Source organism: Daphnia pulex, chromosome 10, assembly GCF_021134715.1.
Source record: "Daphnia pulex isolate KAP4 chromosome 10, ASM2113471v1".
Lineage (NCBI taxonomy): Eukaryota > Metazoa > Arthropoda > Branchiopoda > Diplostraca > Daphniidae > Daphnia > Daphnia pulex.
The window spans coordinates 3,746,826-3,768,350 of record NC_060026.1 but is presented as its reverse complement, the minus strand read 5'-3'; the positions used below and the strand labels follow the sequence as shown (position 1 = coordinate 3,768,350).

At 41.4% G+C, this 21,525-nt stretch overlaps 3 protein-coding genes and 2 long non-coding RNA genes across 5 annotated transcripts; 4 read left to right on the top strand and 1 right to left on the bottom strand.

Moving 5' to 3' along the window:
- Positions 1–4,782: 4,782 nt before the first annotated feature.
- On the top strand, positions 4,783–5,363 carry LOC124204860. Its single transcript, XR_006879146.1, has 2 exons — positions 4,783–5,200; positions 5,327–5,363. It is a non-coding gene; the product is annotated as an uncharacterized LOC124204860 (long non-coding RNA).
- Positions 5,364–5,560: 197 nt separating this feature from the next.
- LOC124204858 (protein scribble homolog) lies at positions 5,561–7,296 on the top strand. Its single transcript, XM_046602090.1, has 7 exons — positions 5,561–5,621; positions 5,682–5,738; positions 5,806–5,939; positions 6,009–6,095; positions 6,158–6,217; positions 6,287–6,511; positions 6,582–7,296. Exons 3-7 carry the CDS (start codon positions 5,847–5,849, stop codon positions 6,750–6,752), a joined length of 636 nt encoding a protein of 211 aa, XP_046458046.1. The 5' UTR covers positions 5,561–5,621; positions 5,682–5,738; positions 5,806–5,846; the 3' UTR covers positions 6,753–7,296.
- Positions 7,297–7,378: 82 nt separating this feature from the next.
- LOC124204857 (ankyrin-1-like) lies at positions 7,379–13,785 on the bottom strand. The gene is made up of 21 exons (XM_046602089.1): positions 12,948–13,785; positions 12,781–12,882; positions 11,987–12,085; positions 11,735–11,851; positions 11,453–11,656; positions 11,278–11,383; positions 11,012–11,208; positions 10,823–10,921; positions 10,655–10,748; positions 10,106–10,584; positions 9,843–10,034; positions 9,553–9,777; positions 9,274–9,474; positions 8,986–9,192; positions 8,761–8,911; positions 8,490–8,698; positions 8,227–8,424; positions 7,957–8,163; positions 7,763–7,894; positions 7,564–7,706; positions 7,379–7,506 (listed from the first exon to the last, which is right to left on the bottom strand). Exons 1-21 carry the CDS (start codon positions 13,467–13,469, stop codon positions 7,410–7,412), a joined length of 3,981 nt encoding a protein of 1,326 aa, XP_046458045.1. The 5' UTR covers positions 13,470–13,785; the 3' UTR covers positions 7,379–7,409.
- LOC124204859 lies at positions 9,919–11,354 on the top strand. Its single transcript, XR_006879145.1, has 3 exons — positions 9,919–10,058; positions 10,113–10,946; positions 11,020–11,354. It is a non-coding gene; the product is annotated as an uncharacterized LOC124204859 (long non-coding RNA).
- A 6,745-nt stretch (positions 13,786–20,530) lies between the features above and the next one.
- LOC124205426 lies at positions 20,531–21,376 on the top strand. The gene is made up of 3 exons (XM_046602873.1): positions 20,531–20,886; positions 20,948–21,105; positions 21,179–21,376. The coding sequence occupies exons 1-3, from the start codon at positions 20,811–20,813 to the stop codon at positions 21,374–21,376; spliced, it is 432 nt and encodes a 143-aa protein (XP_046458829.1). The 5' UTR covers positions 20,531–20,810.
- Positions 21,377–21,525: the final 149 nt, after the last annotated feature.

The following is a 21,525-nucleotide window of genomic DNA, read 5'->3' as shown; positions in this document are numbered from 1 at the left end:
GTGATTTTTTCGTCGATGGCGACAACGTCCCTGTTTTTCGTCCTTTTGTGTCTCCCCGCAAAATGCGTCATAACAAAGTGCAGGTTCTTTCATTCTCTCTCTTGTGTGGACTGTGGATCGCCTAAACAATGATCTTGTCTCCCCAACGACCTGCATCACTCGCAGGATTTTTATTGCGCCACGCCGCGGCAGACGGAAGAAGAACATTTTTTGGCACCGTTTCTCAGCCTTCAGCGTCGACAAACAATTCTTTTTCTTTCAGAGAAGAAAATGATTCTGCGGGAGTGGTTTTTGTTGTCTCTAAACTTTTGCGCCGGTCGAGATTGAAAAAAAGAAATAAAAGTTTTTCAATGGAATCGCGTGTTCGACAGTTTCTACACATCCAAATTGATTTTATTTTCGACTTTTTTTAAGCCGAGGAGAAAAAAAATAAGAAAACTGTGGCTGTGCTGTGTGTGTAATTCCCATTTCTCACGAAGGATGGAAATCAAGTTGCAGCTCGGCTGCTCCTCGCTTTTAGATATAAATATATACATATACATATCAAAACGTATATATATATATATATGTAGGTTAGCCTTTATACTGCAGTGGTACTTTGATGCTGTATACATATACACTTCAATGGAGGGTGTTATATACAACGGGCTTCCAGTTGTTTACACTGCCGCGCGCGCGGTACAAGAGCACCGAGGTGTTGGTGGGACGCGCGGTCGGAAAAGGAGCGCTAGGAATAAGAACAACATTTCACCTTTTTACACTCCCACGTACTATGTGATACGTTACGCAATAGACTGGGATGTTGGGGAGTGGCTCGTCGTGTGGAATCATCACTTTCGTAGAGTTTACAGACGGTTGCCACGGACCAGTCACGACAAAACATCAAGCCAAAAAGATTGGAGATGTTGCACATGACTTTGATTTGAATCTATAAAGTTGACTGACAGTTTTTTTTTTCTTTTCCCATTAAAAAAAAAAAAAAAATGTTGATTGTACTAGAAATTTCCTCCACGGTCACACGACTAAGAGAATATATTATATAGGCTACTCTATTTTATGGCGGCCATTGAGTACGGCCTTAGAAAAAAGTGCGAGCGTCACGAACACACTCATCAAAAAAAGTTATTTTCTTTCTTAACCGCAGGTATATTTTCTTTCACGTTGAAATTTGTTGTATTATGTGTGAACTAACCAGTTGTGATGGCAGCATTGGCAGCTCTATAGATGGTTGGAACGGGGTGTCTAGTGCCGGACTGAAAGGTGAGATGCCGTTCTAGTATATTCCACTCTCCGTCATGGCCACTGAGAAATATATGTCAGATGGACTTTCTAGGTCTTGTAATTCTTCTCTGTTTACCTTTAATCAATACGGGTTTCTCCTGGGAACGTAAATGCAGTCCTTCTTTATATTTAAACGAGCCGCCCGCCTCCTTTGTATTTCTGTACATATCTCTCCGATAGAGCCAATAGATTTTTTGCATGACGGAACTTATTGAAGAGAATCTCTTCACTGCCAGGTATAAATGACGGCATTCCGGGCCAAAGAATAAAGGGAAACAATACAATGGAAGGCCGAAAATCACACGAGAATGGAATTTGAAATTCAAATTGAAGTACCGTAATAAAGGCGACTATTAAATTGCGATGGGATTGCGTATTTGGAATTATTTCATCGCAGGAGTGTAACACGAACTGTGTAAATTTTTGATGAGTGTTGACAAGTGCTGGCGATTTGCCATAAACTATCCGACACGAAATGGTTGGCAGCGTTAGCATGACTAATGTTTATTTAGTCAATATTTAGATTAGCGAATATTTTAACAAGTTTTAAATAATGAGCCTTATTCATTATTGTGCCGAGTATCTAGGAGGAATCCGTTTTTCATAATGTTATAACATAACATAGGGTTCCATTGGTTTTATGTTTGGTAATTACATCAACGTAAATATTCTATCATTTTATTATTTAGTATTCCAGATTCTCCTGGTTTATTTAACGCGTCTCCGGGCAAGCGAACTGCAGACCAATGCAAAGATTTGAATTTGTCTGCTTAGTGTCGCTCCGCTGGGCGTCGTGCACATCGTTGCGTGATGATGCACTGCACCCCTACAATACAAACATTGGTAATATAAATGTTATTTCATCTCAGTTCTCTATGAGGGCGATCGACTACTTGGTTCAATTCGTCTGAATTAGAAACTTGTAAATTGCCAATAAAAATTTAAAATTGTCGAAGTAAGGGCAATATTGAATGATGCTCATTCTTTCAAATTCTCGATATCAACAGATTTAAACACAATTGAACAGAATAACAGTATCTTGGCAATGCGACTTACGAGCCCAATGCACCAGCCCCGTTTGCCATAAACTATCCGACACGAAATGGTTGGCAGCGTTAGCATGACTAATTTTAATTTAGTTAATATTTGATTTGGATTATCAAATATTGATATTGTAAGTTTTTCATTAATGAGCTGTATTCATAACTAAGCCGAGTTGCTGGTGAAAATTCCCTTCTGATGTTGTTGAATTTATAATCACACGCTGATTCATGCCTTGTATTAGCTAGATCATTCGTTTTATACTGAAGGCGCTCGCCGACAAGAAATGTTTGTCGTAGACACGGCCCTGTGCGTCGGACAGCGCATTTTCAACATGTTCGGCGACTTTGCCATCATTCTTTTGTTACCCGAACTGGATTGGTCTGTTCGACGACAACTGACGCATTCGCTAGGCCTATACAGCTCGATCAAACTGCTGGGCGAGCTGCTGGGCGAGTTGCGGTAAGATTTCCGGCGTCTCTGGTAAAATGTCTACGATAACGGCTAGCGAGGACGATAACTTGGGAACGGAGCAGTCCTTCAAGTTCATCATGGCCGATCATGGCCACGTTTGGCTCGCAATACAGCTTTGGTCTTCTCTGGTTATAAATAAGGTGAAATAATCGTCGCGCGTCAGTTTTAACAATTCTTCTTGACCCTGGGTGGCGTTAACTGCGTCTATCACGTCCTTGATTGTATCTTCTGGAGCTAAACGCTTCCGATCTTAATTAATAAGAATATCTATTCAAAACGTGACGGGAACAATTTTTGAATGAGAATCTTTTATCATTCAACACTAGGTGACACTACGGGGATAACATTTATTCATTCGAATTTCCCATCCTAGATGGCGGATCCGTCGAACACTTCTTATTTAGTAACAGCGCATTATAAACCTACGATTGAATAAGCCAGATTGAAATGCGAGATTGAACTAATTCTTAATAATTATTAAATGATGTACTAAAATCAATAATAAGTGCATTTGTAATTGTTGGTGTAAATGGTATTTAAAACCCTCATTAAGTTATTGCATTCAATTTCGTTATAATTTTCATATTCTAAATAATTTATGACTGGGCATTGTTTGATTTGTTTACCATTAACACTATCATTGCGTTTCCCATTAGTTAACTGTTTACCATTACGATTAACTTCACCATTACCTATTACATTTCCCTTTAAGGGTGGCTTGCCATAGAAATTGTACGATAATCAATTAAATTGGAAATTGCGCATTAATTGGGGCATTAAAGTGCCGATTGCAATTATATTTACGATTGCTGGACTGATTAAGATGCTGTTTACGATTACGATTACATTGTCAATTATCGTTTACAGATGTCCCAAACGGCTTGCCATAGCACGAACGGCTTGCCATACGTAAAAAAGTACAAATAAAGTTTGAGAACGCCCGTCAATGTTGCTTTGCTCATACGTAAAAGCAATTTAACCAATCTTTATGTCAATTTTAATTTATGAACATTAATCCTACCTTAAACAGTTATCTGTTCATTACGCAACTGTTATACAACAAAAATATTTTCAGCTGAATTGAGGTATATTTATTCAGTACAGTTGACCACCCCTGTTATGTTTAGCTATTTATTTAAATTTTCTGTTAGATTTGATAATGATATGGTTAGACATCAGTATAACCGGACCTGAAATAAACGTTACCGGACCTGTAATTATTATCAATGTATCCTGTAGATGTACCTACGGATCATTGATAATTATATTACCATTATTGAACATTGATGTCTGATGTGCAATTGAAATTATGAAACGTAAGGATTTATGTCCCTCCTCTGTAATTTTCTAACTGGTTCATAGCCCTAAGAATATTACTACGTTAAAATCTTTATTTACGAGCGTTGCACAACACTTATTGAAAAACAGATCCTCCTCACCATTAATTTGAGTGTTCATTTACACGAAAAATAAAATCTATGTTCATTCCGAGTGTATCGTGGCTTATGGCAAGTTTTTAGTGCCATATGTAGCACCTCAACCCAGCACCTAGTTTGGGCCTATGTGAACCAGTGTGTCACATCGATCCGAGACATGAAATTCGCAATGCCGTGAACTCATGACTATGGTTAGTTTGGTTTATTATATACGAATTGGTTTAATAATGAACATTATTAATCAGTGCGCGAGTTATTGAAGGCAACCATTATTATTTTTTTAAAAATTAATGACGGATGAAATTCTAATGATCGAAGATAAGAATAGTCACAAATGCATTTTTGTTCATAAAAAATATTTAATATTCTGAATTCTTTCAGTTGTTTAAGTGTCAGTAAGCCATTGGTTTGGGCACATGACCTTGCCCCAGTTCGATCTGTTTTTCTGCAAAAGACAACAAATTTTCCACAGCGCCAACTTGCGGTTATCGGATCAACTTGGTCTTCTGTTGGGTGGGTAATTGGGTATACCTTTTAGCCGCTAGCCCGCTAGCAGTTCTAGCACGCACACTTCACATACACAAATCTGGCTAGGCCATATTTGACGTTTAAAACGAATTCTGCTCGTAACTCGACTTTAAAAGACAGTTTGTGTGGGTTATTTTTTTTCTACTCTCTACGGGGGAATCTTACTCGGCGTGTTCAATTTTTCATCCGAGTACTGTGTGCCTCTGCGAACTGATGGAACTTTGACTGGGGTCTTCACTTTTCCCCAAGGCCGTTGACCACCGAACGACTCACCGAAACTGACAAAAATGTTCAAAATATTCAAAGGATGCAATCGTCAGGTCGAGTATGTGGATAAGCGTCACTGTTCGTTACCTAGCGTCCCCGAAGATCTCTGGCGTTATTCAAGAAGTCTAGAAGAGCTACTGCTTGATGCCAATCATATTAGAGACTTGCCCAAGGTAAGCTTTTTAAACATCCTGTTTATCTGTTGGTCAACGCTGGCAGATTCCTGACCATGTTGAAAAACTTTGCGAAAATCTTGAGCAAGAATAGTGGCACTAATCAACCTTTCTCTTTTTCTGCAGAATTTCTTCAGGCTTGCAAAGTTGCGAAAGCTTAGTCTCAGTGACTAAGCTAAGCCTAAGCTAAGCCTAAGCTGTTTTTGAGTTCGTCTCTTCCGCGTTTCTCGTTGTTGTCCGTTAGGATGCCATGCCTCCTCCCGCCACTCCCGCCGTACCGAAAACGGCACCGCAGGGAGTTGGTTTGACTGGTCCCAGCCCGGATAAGATGACTTTTAGTGCCAAGAAGCGATTCTTTGAGGAGATTGAAGGGGGAGATTGAAGGAGATTGAAGAGACAATTACACCCGCAGCTAAACCTGGTAAATTCGTAAATGTAGTGTACTTGTTATTAGTAGTGACTAACAGTTGTATTCTTACAGAAAAGAGATTCAGCTTTTTGAGTGAGGATGAAGTCAACAAATTGAAACAAGAAGAAGGCAAGTTTTACATAGTAAAATGTCTTCGAAATACAACTAATTTCAATTGATAATTTTGAATATTCAGAAAGGAAAATTGCCAATCTTACTAGCGAGCAACTGCTCAACATGAGCCGTTTAGACGACGTTGATGAAGAGGATGAAGATGAAATAGATGAAGCAAACGAACCCCATGTTGAGCCCGTCGCTGTAGCCGTCACGGTAATTTAGCAAACTTTTAGCATCTGATCTAAACACCAGCTAATATAAAAAACAACTTGATACTATCAGGTCACAACCGTCCCGACAGCCCGGCATCCTTCCATCGTTCGTACCGCCAAAGCAGAAAAACGTCTTAAGGATAAACTAACACGCGAGGTAAGTTTCCGAATTCTTTTATTTAGTTTAAGCCAATTTAACGTCTCGTTCATTTGTCGCAGGGTTTAGAACTCAGTGAAGAGGAGAAAATGTTATCGCCAACTGAGCAAAGAGCTTTACAGGTATGCATTGTAAATTAACACCTACTAATACAGTGAATAATGAGATGGAATTGTGCACGTTTGATATAGGCTAAGAAACGAGCGGCGTGGAGGGAGGCTCGTTTGAAATCACTGGAGCAAGACGCCATGCAGGCTGAGATGGTCATTAAGAGAATGAGCGAATATAACCAATCGGCTGATTCGAGCTCTGAATCTTTGTCGGCATCGTTACGTAACGCAACCAATCCGCTCGATGGCAGTGATGACAACGGCAACAATAATCGATCAATTCCGGATTACACGAATAATAACCAGGTGGGATATTGATTCACATGGCAAGGTGCTTGTTCCGCCAGCTCAAACTAATTTTCCTTTGATCGATAAGATGGATCCCGAAAACAACGTTCAGGATCGTATTGAAGAAGAAGATGAAGATGACGAAGCGGATGTCGATAACCTCGATCAGGCCGGTCTCGGTGGAACGGATAACGTGGCCACATCAACAAACAACGGACGCCAGAAGAAGAAGAAAAACAAGAAGTCTAAGAATCGGTAGATTGTCGAATCGCCACAGAACAAAGTAGATATCACGTTTTCTTTTGGTGAACCCATCATCATGATCACACGCCTTTGTCTCCATCCTAACAACACTTGCCTTCACGTCGGCACTTTGCATACCGTTGTCGTCAAAAATCTTTTTCGGGTCTTGATAGAAAACGGTTTTATATCATTTGCCTTTTTTCAATCTTACATTTTTCATCTACCATTTATGATACTTTATCTGTATTTTCCAGATCGTCAGCATTTTTCGTCTTTGGCTTTGTTGTTTTTCGTTCTGTCCTATTCTTTACCCCCCTCCCATTTTCTCTACTACGATTTTTTTAGAAAAAGATTCGTTTGCATGCGAATATGGCGGGATTCGTGTATGTTGTCCCGCTAAAGATGTTTTATCCACACTAACTCGCAAAATTTGATAAGAAAAAAAGCTGCGTATTTGAACCTCATTTATACCCCCTCTCCCTTGAATTAAATTTTACAGTAAATGAAAATAATACAGCCTTCGTAAAAATATATCCTAAATCTGTTTTGTGTACTCTCAACGACGACTTTAGTTTACCTCTGAATCTTAGAAGAAAAATCTAGAAATAACCGATCCTCGAGCAGAATGGAGAAGGCGGCATGAACGAGACCAGAATGTGTTTATTCAAATTGCTCATGAGGCCATGACAACTTTGCCAACCCGTACGGTATCCAGAGTTTTCATTGCATCGGGCACACCGTCCAGCATAACGGTGTGATGAATATTTGGCCTGTTATTCAATAAGAAATCAATTCGGTCACTTCTATTAAACTATCGTGCTAAATACCTTAATGATCTATCCGCCAACTTTTCCATAATGTCCAAAAGAATATGCTGGTAGCGACCAGCCTGAGCAGGAGAGAGAACCCAGGAATGTTCGTTCATGCAGAGTGAGGAGATGAGGAGCAGGTCCTTTGACCTCTCTTTTTCCTGCAATACGGATGGCATCAGGTAATGTAAGCTCAATTTCATGAAAATCACTTTACCTTGACGGACAATGTGGCTAGGATGTGCGATAATTTGGCGGCCACGTCCACAGGCGCTGGCGATTCCAAAATGAATTCGCACAGTGGCAAGTTGTTGTGATTTTTGCCACAAACCATCAGGTTGTAGACAAACTAGTTGATGCGATAATTCATTTACTAAACCCCTTCGTGTTAATTCATGAATTAAAAGTTACTTTGCGATCTTCCATCAAACCGTAGGCATCATGTTCCCGTTTCAAAAGTAAAGTCAAGACGGAAGTGTGACCTTCTGAAGCTGCGTACCATAACGGAATTCGCCCATTATCGTTGAAACTACGAGGCGTGGCTCCACTGTCCAGCAACAATTGGACCATTGCCAGATGACCGGCTCGAGCGGCTAGATGAAGGGCCGTCCATCCAGCCTGAAAAGAAGAATCCAGCTATGAAATAGAGGTGACTTAAAAATAAATCCCCCAAAAATCTACTTTGTCTGCAGCATTGATGTCGGCTCCTTGACCGAGAAGGAGCTCCACTAATCGTCCGTGCCCGTGAGCGGCGGCCACATGAAGTGGTGATCGCCCGTGTCCGTCTGGAGTGGTCAAGAGTCCAGTGGAGCGGCTAAGTAAGAGGCCAGCCACTGGTCCGTGGCCTCCTCGGCATGCCAAGTGCAATGCGGTAAAACCCTAGCCAAACAGATTTAAAAATGATTTCTAATCACATCCGATCTATAATAGATGCGGTGCGGTACATTTTGGGCGGATGGCTGGTCCACCGTGACGCCGGCCGAGTTGAGAAGGAGCCGAACAACATTCTCATCGCCAGAATATGCGGCTAAATGTAATGGCGTCAGCCCAGCCTCGCCGTCCAACTCACGAAGAACTCCCGTTCCGGATAAACTTGTCGGCGCTTCTGATCGCACACCGGCCGGAACGTGTGCCAACATTTCTCGAACAATTTCTGATTGACAGGTAATTAAGGAAGGTATTCAAAATGTACAACGGAACCGGTGGAATTCTCACCCGATTGACCGTAGCAAGCAGCGACGTGTAAAGAATTCAATCCGGTTCGACGACTCGCATAGCTGAGCGTGTCGGGACTGGCGTCGCGTAAGACGTCGATGACTACATTGTGCCCGTTTTTGGCTGCCAATTGAATGGCTGTGAATCCGGCCTGTCACGTTAGCAAATCACATTTTTACACAACACAAATTCCTGTGATGTACAAAAGTGAGCAGACTACATTACTTTATTCTCATCCTGCGGAAGTGCTCCGGCTTCCAGCAACATTTTCACCACATCCGCATGTCCACCTTCAGCCGCTAGGTGGAGAGGAGTCGATTCGCTCGTCCGGTTGCGAGAGGCCGTCACGATCGATAGGTCGAATTTCATCAACTGCTGGAGCACGTCCACCGATCCTTGCATCGCAGCAATATGGGCGCAGGTATTACCGTCCTGTCCGATGCCATTGTCGTATCCCATGAATCACTTTTTATTAAGAAATGTTTCTTTTTTCTTTCTAGGGCTTTATAATACCTTATTGGCTGCCAACACAAGGGCCGGCTGGTGTTTCAGAAACAAACGCACCACTTCTGAGTGGTTCTGCTGGGCGGCCAAATGAATCGCTTTACGACCCAACTCGTCCGCTGCACTCGTTTCGGCTCCTAATTCAACTAAAAGACTGCACACATCAAGCTGGCCGGCTCCGGCTGCCAATTGAAGTGCCGTTTCCTTCCGCTAGAAATCAATCAAAGAGTAAATTCAATTGGTCGTTCAACTTTAAAACATTTAAATTTGTTTTTTGTTTTTTTTTACCAAAGTTAGGGCGTCAATTGTGGCTCCGTGGACAGTCACCAATGACCGGACCAGTTCAGTATAGCCTTTAAGGGCCGCCAAGTGGATAGGAGTCAGTCCGACACGCGATTTGCTGTTGACAAAAGCGTTGTGAGTCAAAAGAGCGTCGCAAACGGCCCCGTGTCCCGATTCGGACGCCAAATGTAAGGCCGACATTCCGTCGTTATCGAAGACGTCGACTCGAGCCTGAAAACAATAAAAGTAATTACGTAATAAAACATTATAAATAGGCCTTGGTAATTATTTAATACCTGATTTTGAAGTAAAAGTAGAGCGCACTGAAGATGGCCGTTCTTTGCCGCCACTTGCAAAGGTGATCGACCCAATAAATTCTGTTTGTTGACCACCCGCTGTAATTCCGTCGGTCGAATGCTGGCCAGCAGGGCCAACAGAACGGGAACGTTACCCTGGGAGGCGCAGTAGTGCAGTGGATTCTCTTTCGTCTTGAACCAAAATATGATTGAAATGTAATTACATTTTTAATCTTTTCAGGAGTTAAAATTAGACTGTTTACTTGATAGGTGTCGAGACTAACATCTCCGCCGGCCTGGAGCAAAGACTGGGCAATGTCACGATCAGGATATTTTCCTTTGACGGTTGTGGTAATTCGGGGTTGGTTACTGGCCGCGTGTAAAGATGTTTCACCGATAGAGTTGCGGGTATTGACGTAGGTAGCGGCTGAACCCGATCCGGCTTGGACGTGTTCCAGTAACAGCTGGACGACGGAAAGCGTCCCTGGATGTGACGTGCCGCAAGCCACCTGGAGAGGCGTTTCACCGTTGATGTTCACCAGCAAAGGATCAGCCCCATCGGCAAGAAGGAGTCGAACTACACCGAAATGCCCCTCACTGGCCGCCACGTGAAGCGGTCGAACTCCATCGGCTCGATTGATGTTGGCATCGCATCCGGATTTCAGTAGCATTTGCACACATTTCTCACCTCCTTCCGTCACCCTGGCCGCTATATGCAAAGGCGTTTCTTGCAAGGTTCCAGCTGTCCATGTAGGAAAATTTAAAATCAATTAAATTAAATCATTTATCAATTTAAAATAATCCATGTATACCTCGGATGTGAACTTGAGCTCCGTATCCCAACAGGGTCTCTACAACATTAGCTTTTCCAGCCTGGACAGCCACATGAAGTGCCGTGTAATTATCCTATCGTAACAAAATCAACAAATTCAAATTATATTTTTAAAACCTAATCTGCTGTTAATTATGTTCATTCCTACATTTGTAGTGGCATCCACTTGTTCGCCCTTCAACAAAAGAGTCTGGATGACTCCGACGTGGCCTTTTCGTGCCGCGATGTGAATACTCCTGGCTCCACTCTACAATTTCAACAAGCCCAACGTTGTTAGTCGATTGGGAATTGGATTCTCCTATTGATTAACTTTCAAACGATTTTTTTTTCTTGTTACCTTGTTAGGCATGTGAAGTGGGACTCCCTTTTTGAGCAGCATCAGGGCCGTCTCCGGGTGTCCATGGAGTGAAGCGACGTGCAGCAAAGTACTGCCATCTTTGGTGCGCTCCAAACAGGATGCCCGGAACTTTTCCGTCAGGATCTCGACGACGGCCGTCCGACCTCTTTCAGCTGCCAGCAGTACCGGCGTTCGATCTGCAACGAATTTTTCGGACGTGAGATAAGGTCAGATCAATTTCTTGATTAATTTGTATCGATTATTACCTTCGTTATCGGATATGTTGGGATTGGCGTGGAGCATGTGAAGATATTTGACAATGTTCTCGTCGCCGTCGGCCGCCGCAATATGCAAAGCAGTTTGCCCCTCGGCCTGAAAAATCATCCAACGGTTATTTGACCGTCAACGCTAATTAGTGACAATAATTTTTGTTTTAGTTACGTTGGTGGCGTCGACGGGACTTCCTTGGTCGTTCAAAATCCTCAAAAGTTCAATGTCCCGACGTCTGGTGGCCGCGTGAAAGGCGATCTCCATTTTGGGTCCGAAAGTGGCTTTCACCTGGACATCGCCGTTCATATTGAGCAACTCTTTAGTCACGTGCATGTTGCCTATTTCCACGGCGACGTGCAGCGGTAGATAGCCCTCCTAATAATCAATCACAATTGCAAACAATTTAATGATACTATTAAGTCAAGACCCGAGTCACGCAATGTCGAATAAAACCTGATCTCTGGCCAAGCGGAAGTCTTTAGCTCCGGAAGCAAGTAGCAATTTGGCGACGGAAGCTCCCGATCCGCCCGTTCTCGACGCCACTAAATGGAGGACATTTTGTAGTCGAGGCTGTTTTTTAAATATCCCCCAACGTTTTTAGTAAAAAATATTCCAAACAGAAAAACAAAAAAACAAAATGAATTAATGGCGATGATTAGGTTAAAGATCCTCCGTTTACTTGGTGCGCATCTTTTTATTATTTACCCCGGCCAGAATGGTAATGTCAGCCTTCCGTGCCAGCAAGTTCTTGATGACATCCTCTCTCGAATACAACACGGCCAAGTGGAACGTGTTATAATTATCCTGTGTACACACATCCATCAAAATTGTTAAATTCCGGGGTTAGAGAGAGAAGAGTCGCGCACTATGCCCACTAAAAAGAAAAGGAAAAAGTTTCCCTAACTGCGAATAAAGAACCAGACTGCTAGGGGGTGTTGAGGATCGCGTGCGTCTTTTTATTTCGGTGCGGGACTCCCGTCAGCACCGCGTATAAGCCGGTATAAGCTCGGGATAATAGATGACTGTATTGTGTCACGCTTCCGCACGGTTTATGTATTTAAAATGAAAGTCGCGGCTCTCCCAGCAACGAGAGATATACCACCCCCAAGGGATTATATTTACACTATAGCATATATGTATCACTATATTTATCTGTAAACAGTTTACATGTTCCTCAACTTCTTCTCCGTGTGTTTGCCCTTTTGTTATATTTTGTTATACTTGCTGACCCCCTCTGGTCGGCACCCGATTTGCGCTCTCGTATGTACGCAGTTTCTCTCTTTATTTTCTTGGGTTGTTTGATCGATAATATGCTCAGAGATGACAGGTCAGAGCCACCGCCATAAAAAATGATCATCACCTGTTGACGTGAATCGTTAATAAGAGTGCTACTGCGGGCGTGCAGACAGAGCACGCCGATATGTAGACCGTCAAATTTGACAGAAACAAAAAAAAAAACCAGGAAAAAAAAGAAAGAAAAAAGAATCAAGTTTGGGTACTTTGTTAACGGTGGTCAAGTCGCAACCGAGCTCCATCATCCGCTCCATTAGAGAAATTCGGTTGTCCTTAACGGCGTACATCAGCGGCGTGTAACCAGTGAACTATATCATCAAATAATATTTTTTAATGGATTCAGACAGTTGGGGTGGAGGTGAATTTTTATTACCTCGTCCTGTATGTCGGCCAGTGGTGAAAGTAATTCGGGTGAATTTTTGTTGGCCGCAACTGTTTGTTCCAGCGTTTTCATGGCTTGTTCCAGTCCGCCCCATTCGTTTTTAGACGCCAACCAGAGAATCTTCTTCTTGGCTGAATCAATCATCCGCTTGCCGGCCACTTTGTTGCCGAGGCTGGAAGAATCGCCAGTCGACTGGATCGAATCTCCCGATTCCGGTGTCTGGTCTCGGCTTTTCGGCATTGGACTTGTGTTGCGATCCGCCGATGGCTCCCCCTGTTTACTCCGGATGGAAGACGTCCGGCTGATGCTATTACCCGCGCCATTGTTGTTGGCTCTGCCCAGCAGCGGGCTGTCGATTGTGTCTGGCACAACTGGCGGCGAATCCTGATCGGAATTGCTCACCGGCGGAGTCGATCCTCTGCCCGTTTTGGAATTCTGCCTGGACAAGAGAGCCGTCACCGGTCCGCGTTTCTTGTCCGACCTGATGCCGCCACCGCCACCTTTTAAATCCATGGCAGAAAGTCGATGGATCGAATCCGATGCCCAGCAAGTCCCCAAGTTCAGATGCGCTTGGTTTTCAAAAACTTGATTTTGGAACGTTTTCTGGAACGATGCAACTGGCCGACTGGTCAAACGGCTACTGGACTCGAGTTGAGTGCCCGTTGTGTATACAACATCTCTGTCCGGGGGGCCGGAATTGGAAAGGAAAGGAGGGAGACACTAACAAACCCGAAACGCCGAGTGAGCGTTCCGCCGGACCCAAGAACGCATGACCAAAGACGATCCTTATTACGTTTTTTAACACACTTGTGTTTGTTCCCACTCGTTGATTCTTCTTCTTTCTGCTGGCCTTTCACAAGAAAAGTAAATCACGAACAAAGTTATGATGAAATCGCACGCCGAGCACTTGGAGCAGGACGAATAGAAAATAAAATGACAGCCCCCGTATCATTATGTGTAGTATTTTTACAGCGCGGAATTGTATCAATCGGTATACACGTATACAACCTGGGTGTACTATCGGTCGTCTGAGACGCACTTATTTATTTCTCTTTCACGGCAGGCCTGACCGCGCACCACATCCATTGTCGGGCTAATTTACGATGTTTGCGTCTACTTCGTTAAAGAAGTAATGAAAATGATTTTGTTTTTCCCTCCCAGGGAGCTATACGACATTGGCGGTTTTTCGTTCAAAAAAAGAGAAAACTTTTGAAAGCCGCGCGCCCGCGCGCCAATGACCCACATTTTGTTTCCTTTGGCGGAGTGGTGATGCTCGCGGCCAGGGTGGGAAAAGTTCCGCCAACCGGAATGATGGGCTTCTTCCAATTTCTTATGGAATGTCGATCGCTGTGTGTGTACGGTCATTTTGTTTTTGCCTTGAATTTTCATTTTGTTTTTCGGTGATTTTTTCGTCGATGGCGACAACGTCCCTGTTTTTCGTCCTTTTGTGTCTCCCCGCAAAATGCGTCATAACAAAGTGCAGGTTCTTTCATTCTCTCTCTTGTGTGGACTGTGGATCGCCTAAACAATGATCTTGTCTCCCCAACGACCTGCATCACTCGCAGGATTTTTATTGCGCCACGCCGCGGCAGACGGAAGAAGAACATTTTTTGGCACCGTTTCTCAGCCTTCAGCGTCGACAAACAATTCTTTTTCTTTCAGAGAAGAAAATGATTCTGCGGGAGTGGTTTTTGTTGTCTCTAAACTTTTGCGCCGGTCGAGATTGAAAAAAAGAAATAAAAGTTTTTCAATGGAATCGCGTGTTCGACAGTTTCTACACATCCAAATTGATTTTATTTTCGACTTTTTTTAAGCCGAGGAGAAAAAAAATAAGAAAACTGTGGCTGTGCTGTGTGTGTAATTCCCATTTCTCACGAAGGATGGAAATCAAGTTGCAGCTCGGCTGCTCCTCGCTTTTAGATATAAATATATACATATACATATCAAAACGTATATATATATATATATGTAGGTTAGCCTTTATACTGCAGTGGTACTTTGATGCTGTATACATATACACTTCAATGGAGGGTGTTATATACAACGGGCTTCCAGTTGTTTACACTGCCGCGCGCGCGGTACAAGAGCACCGAGGTGTTGGTGGGACGCGCGGTCGGAAAAGGAGCGCTAGGAATAAGAACAACATTTCACCTTTTTACACTCCCACGTACTATGTGATACGTTACGCAATAGACTGGGATGTTGGGGAGTGGCTCGTCGTGTGGAATCATCACTTTCGTAGAGTTTACAGACGGTTGCCACGGACCAGTCACGACAAAACATCAAGCCAAAAAGATTGGAGATGTTGCACATGACTTTGATTTGAATCTATAAAGTTGACTGACAGTTTTTTTTTTCTTTTCCCATTAAAAAAAAAAAAAAAATGTTGATTGTACTAGAAATTTCCTCCACGGTCACACGACTAAGAGAATATATTATATAGGCTACTCTATTTTATGGCGGCCATTGAGTACGGCCTTAGAAAAAAGTGCGAGCGTCACGAACACACTCATCAAAAAAAGTTATTTTCTTTCTTAAACCGCAGGTATATTTTCTTTCACGTTGAAATTTGTTGTATTATGTGTGAACTAACCAGTTGTGATGGCAGCATTGGCAGCTCTATAGATGGTTGGAACGGGGTGTCTAGTGCCGGACTGAAAGGTGAGATGCCGTTCTAGTATATTCCACTCTCCGTCATGGCCACTGAGAAATATATGTCAGATGGACTTTCTAGGTCTTGTAATTCTTCTCTGTTTACCTTTAATCAATACGGGTTTCTCCTGGGAACGTAAATGCAGTCCTTCTTTATATTTAAACGAGCCGCCCGCCTCCTTTGTATTTCTGTACATATCTCTCCGATAGAGCCAATAGATTTTTTGCATGACGGAACTTATTGAAGAGAATCTCTTCACTGCCAGGTATAAATGACGGCATTCCGGGCCAAAGAATAAAGGGAAACCATATGGATTCCAATCTTTAGACAAAGAGCGCTTAGAAAACTGTTAGTAATAATCAATTATTTATTGGTACAGAGCAATTCTCGCTAATATGAAATCATTGTGTTATTTGCTTATCTTTTGTTTGTTTTTTCCCTTTACGTGGGACGGTGGGAGAAGGGACAGTAGTTATGTCTAAGTTATCACATTACATATTTTAAAATTTACAGCTTTATACAGATATATAGTCGCCGACGTAATTGATTATTCACGCTGCAGTATTGTGTGCTTTAACTAATATTATTTTTAAATGTTTCATCAACGGAAAAATCGTTGTGAGGGTGGGTAACAATATGGTTGCGCATTTTTGTGCCAAGAAAAGGGGGGGTTTGAATCCTTCTCGACGTTTTTTTTTTGTTTTGGTCAAATTTTCTACGACTGTTTGTGTTTCACTTAAGTTTGTGAACAATTGTGAGCGTAGTTCTCATATTTTATTGTAAAGCAGATTATTGTCTATACGTACTGATTCTTAAATTTTAACATGACATAATTAATTCTGAAACTGTATGTGAAATTGATGTGCAAAGTTTTGGCAATAGTGTATTTCTGGCTTTCTGCAATAGTGCTTGACCGTTGCTTGTGATGGACGTGGTGACAACCAGAGGTTGTGATTTCTCAGACATCTAATGGAGCTGGATCGATTTCTTCTTCGGTATGTCGTCATTTGTTCAGATATTGTGAATACTATCACCTTCCCCAAATAAATTTCTTACATTGAAGAGGAATTAGATGGTTTCGCTGAGCTTTGTTTAGCGTGGGCCGTGGGGAGTGGAAGAACTTTTTGGGTAAAATCACGAGAACTCTGATTATAATTTACCAAATGTTAGAAATGTTATCTTGTGCCTTTCATTGGTTAATGAAGAATAAGTTAGATTATAACTTAATGTGAACTACCTGATGCTGTTACAGCTTAGTCAATAGTTTAATATTGAATTTATTTAAACTAATTAAAAATCTGGATGGGAGATATTTAAATTACAGGCACAGAATGCAGAGTCAGAAATGAAATTCTTGTTTCTATTTACAGGCACATAAGAGTATTCCTATGTGCAACCAAAGGTAAGACAAAATCTGTCATATCTGTTCACCTAATGCCGGCCTAATGCTAGCTTATCCATGTCATCGCTATCGAATCGAATAATGATGGAATAATAATAGTCCATCCGTCTTTTTGACACTCAGTGATTAATTTGTTGCTGTTTTCTGCCTGAATAGAATTTTTGACAGTAATTAGTGGTTATCCTTTTCTTACATTTACTGTCAAAGTATTTGAAAATAGTAGCTTGAAATACTGTGCTTTCTCCTGTCATCTTTGTGTTTCTTTAGAGTACTAAGGCTATATCTAGCATTTTATTCCTTGACTTAGCTTACCAAATCGGTTAGTAATACCCATAACGATTTCTATTGCAAGAGGCATTTTACTCATCAAATGTTTAACCAGAGACCTTTTCATCTTGATAATCTTGTATGGAATCTGTCAAGTAATTAATGGGATTTTCGCCTTCAATTGTGGATTAAGCAACATTGACTGATGGCTACAATTCCCATGTTATCGAATAACCTTTCGTTAACTTCTCTTTTACTCAGTTTTTCATTAATGCATTCCAGAAAGTTGCTTAAAGAATCAGACACGGAAAACTTGGTTCAATCTCCAGCGAATGTTTAGTGTTTCTTTTTTTTTCAAAATCCGAATCTGCATAACTCAACAATTTAAAGCCCTTATAGATGTCTAGAAGGAGGTGAATCTATTTCTCAAATCCCTTGGCCTTGAGCATGCCTTTAAAAGTTTCACGATTGAGATAGTAAAGTGATCTTATAGAATATTTGTCGTGCTAAACCAATTCGCTCAAGCCATTTCAGTCCGAGTGCTCTTGAATTTTATTCCAAAGGATCATGTCGATCATAGTCTAAAGCAACAATTTTGCTATCGCGCTCTTCGAAACGATCAAAACGTAAATGTCTAGGAAGCGAAAACCCTTTCTCAAATCCCTCGGCCTTGAGCATGCTCTTAAAAAGTTTCGTGATTGAGATAGTCAAACGATATTAGGCCTACAGAATATTTGTCGTGCTTAAACCAAATCGCTCTAGCTCCAATTCGCTGAAACCATTCCAGTCCTAGTGCTCTTCGATTTCATGCCGAAGGACGATGTTTCATTGTTCATTGTCAGAAGCCACAATTTGCTAAGCGCTTTTCCAAACGGTCGATGGCAAATGCGGAACCATAATGCAAAGTTTGTTTTTCATCATTACCATCAGGATTCTCTGATTTTAATAGATCCAGCAGGCAATTGCGTCCAAGATCCCGCTCGGTTGCTGTCAAAATCAATTAAAACATTTTTAATCTTTGAAAATGATTCGCGTTTGCACAATGAACGAGCTATGCGGTCAAAACTTTTTTCAACTCGTCATAAATAGAGGTTGTTTTAAGAGAGCCAGTAGTTTGTGACATCTACTTTTTCTTTATAGGCTTAATTTGACTCTGTCCTGCTCAGTAATGTGTTTCAAAACATTCACCTCGAATTTGACACTACATTGGAAGTCTCGATTTTCGTCTTTCAGTTTCAGAAACCCGACTAACTATATATAGCATATTACTACAGGTTTGCCAATGTTTTGAATGTGCTCATTATGTTGAAGCGTCTCAACTTTGGTCATCCAAAATTTAGAGAGTTAGTTCACTTGATATCTTGATCTTCATTTCTAAAATTTGCAAAGCAATGTGCGAACTGAAACAGCTGATCTTGCAGTTTCTCCTTGAGGTGGGACAGCGTAGTAATAAAGAGTGTATATCAAAATTGAGCAATCTAATAGCTTTTATCCGATCTTATAACCAATAGATAGATTTCTGACAACCCTTCCATTAATTTTTCTGTTTTCCTCAACTCGTAACAAGTCGGTGTCTGTTTTGCGTTTGACATTGTGTCGAAGGTTAAAATTTTATCGTGATCGTCCAGAGTTATCAGCTCGACCCCGCTCTTCTTCAGCTTATTCCGCTTAGCTTCCACCCAATCCTGGGATTTCGGTTCCCAAATGAAATTGGTAGTCAGAAGCGATTTCTCTAATCAAGAAGAGCATCAAAAGTTCGTTCCATGCTATGCAACAGTAAATCTTCTAAACATTTCTTAGCTTATTTTCTTTTGTCCCCTAATGTAAATGTTTAAGTGATTACAATTTTGGCGTAGGCCTATTGGATATGGATTCAGAAGTTAATTAACAATTACTTGTATCTTCATTGTGAGATCTGGGAAAGGGAATTCCACATCCTAATCCGGGAGATCAATTGCTTCACGTTTCATTCGTTAGCACAAAAAATATAACAAGAGGTCCAATAAGTTTTTTTTAAACAATTAAGTTAAGCCTTTGCGTGAAATATCGGAAATCCACATCCCCATCCCCATCCGGGATTTCATTTACTTCGCCTTTTGTTGATTTTTTACCTAGCGTTAAAACCATAGTAAAAATATCTGCTAACCCTAGAATTGTCTACGTGTTGTGATTTTGTGCGTTTTTGTGGTCGTTCATTTACTTGTTCTTTCAGGAAATCCGAGTAGAAAGAAAGAAATGAATTTGCGGTTTCGGCTTGTTGCCTTAGACACGCCTGACATTAGTTGCCGAGTCCCAACTCAAGTCCCAAATGGAAAAAGTTAAATTTGCACAGCTGAAAACAGTATTAGTATTAAAAAGTCAGAAAATCGCGTCAAAAACTAGACGAAACACATAAGAACTTGCCGTTGTTCCGTTTGGAGGAAAGGGGTGGCTGTGCCTGCCGCACGTGAATTACTTTCCACCTTATCATGCCCCGTCCTTCACTAAAGCTTTTGAAAGAAAAGAAAAACCTGGCACTTTGAGATCAAAGGATGATCCGTAGAGACGCACATTTTTTTCTTCCATGTCTTGAGTAATTATCTGCAGGGAAATCCATTCGGCTGCGAACTGCAATATTTGACTTGGAAAAATTTAATTTCGTGACCAGTATAGTGAAAAAACAGTTAAGGTTTAAAGTAAAGTGGAAATAGTTAAGTGAACCAGTGCATATTCAGCTCAAATTTGTTTGTTTGATTTTTAAACTCTCAAGTTTATAAGAATTTAATCGATGAGAAGTGGGGACTAGTAAATTGTCAGCTCACATTTTATTTGACTCTTCTTTCTCCGACATTGCTTACAGTTGATATCATTAACTTGAATAATATTTATGCGAGTGATGGTTAAAGTGTAAACAGGTGTAGTCAGTATGACAAAGGTGAAAATGTCTTCGATGTACATTCTGTTTGGAATCGCATTGTTATCTTTAATGCATCTAGCGGACGCTGAGAATTTGACAGATTGGAACCCTGGCGACGGCGGATTCAATTGGCGGATCAATTGCGACTTTCCCGACGACGACCTATACAAATTTCTCTTTAATACTACAACCAGAGACGATAAAGGAAATGCGCCCAATAGGACTGCAAAACCAGTCAAGAGTGTGGTCGACTTTGCATTGCCAACCCAGAATGTAGTCATTTTGTGTTGGGTGATTTTGGATACTGTTAAATGAAGAAGGCGCCATTGACGACACCCCTCTCTGACATAGAAAGAAACGTCATTTGTGGATTCGTTCCTTGGAGATCTGATCCGGGTTTTTATTAGCAAACATTTTATTGACAGAATGAAATTGAATCCAAATTATTGTTAACACCTTTTTTATATATAGGGAGTGATGACTGGAAAATTGACAACAGCAGTGGTGTTCAAAAGTGCGGTTTTTATGGCAACGGCAGTTTAATTTTGACGACAGAGTGCCAACAGGCCAAAGATTGCTCCTATTGGTACCAACTGGTTCTTCCCACCAATGGATCAACAGCCTGTAAATTAGCAGATGGAAATTCAGGATTTTGTTGCCCGCAGTTCGCAGCTCCCTAAAATCCCCGAGCGCCCTCAGCTCCCAAAAGAAAGTAATTTAAGTTATTAACCTGCTTAACGAAATATGAATTAATTCTTACATCTCTACTTAAGCGCAATATATTAGAATGATTCCTGGTGGGAACGAGCGAATAATCGACGCAGGGACAAATCTCACGTTGACGTGCGTCTACGCCTTTGAAGACGAAAATCAAAGGAACACGTTCAATTTTTCATGGGAAATTCCAGATTACTTAACCAAAAATGCGGAAGTATAGAAAACCATTTGCGATGCCGGTTAGAGCCGTTCCTTAAAAAAAAAAAAAAATTCGTATGATTAAATAGTTGAGTGACCTGGACAATCGCCTTCGCAAAACGTTTGGAAGGAACGAGACCCACATGACATCGACGTTATCTCTGGCCAACGGAAGAGCTAGAGACACTGGATACTTCGGTTGCAGGGGCATCCCATACGGAATCTCTAACACATTGCCAGTTAATCAATACGTCTATGTTTTCAGTTTGTTTAATTTATTAAGATAGAAAAGCAAGCTTATCAGCTCGCCGCGAAGGGATAGTCGTAAGCCAGTTGAAAACTGTCTTAATTGACAAATTCTGGGCCTAATATTATTATTATTATCATTAGATATCATTAGATATTATCTAGATATCTAGATTATTATCTATTAGAT

Excerpts from the sequence above, each read along its gene's own strand:
- LOC124204857 (XM_046602089.1), bottom strand. The coding sequence starts at position 13,469 with ATGGATTTAAAAGGTGGCGGTGGCGGCATCAGGTCGGACAAGAAACGC. Across the intron at positions 11,852-11,986 it reads ACATTACCATTCTGGCCGGG|CCTCGACTACAAAATGTCCT; the intron begins GTAAATAATAAA and ends TTTAAAAAACAG. Across the intron at positions 8,425-8,489 it reads ACCAGCCATCCGCCCAAAAT|GGTTTTACCGCATTGCACTT; the intron begins GTACCGCACCGC and ends CTGTTTGGCTAG.
- LOC124205426 (XM_046602873.1), top strand. The coding sequence starts at position 20,811 with ATGGAAATTCAGGATTTTGTTGCCCGCAGTTCGCAGCTCCCTAAAATC. Across the intron at positions 20,887-20,947 it reads CCCTCAGCTCCCAAAAGAAA|CGCAATATATTAGAATGATT; the intron begins GTAATTTAAGTT and ends TCTCTACTTAAG. Across the intron at positions 21,106-21,178 it reads ACTTAACCAAAAATGCGGAA|TTGAGTGACCTGGACAATCG; the intron begins GTATAGAAAACC and ends ATGATTAAATAG.
- LOC124204858 (XM_046602090.1), top strand. The coding sequence starts at position 5,847 with ATGAGCCGTTTAGACGACGTTGATGAAGAGGATGAAGATGAAATAGAT. Across the intron at positions 5,940-6,008 it reads CCGTCGCTGTAGCCGTCACG|GTCACAACCGTCCCGACAGC; the intron begins GTAATTTAGCAA and ends TGATACTATCAG. Across the intron at positions 6,218-6,286 it reads CTGAGCAAAGAGCTTTACAG|GCTAAGAAACGAGCGGCGTG; the intron begins GTATGCATTGTA and ends CGTTTGATATAG.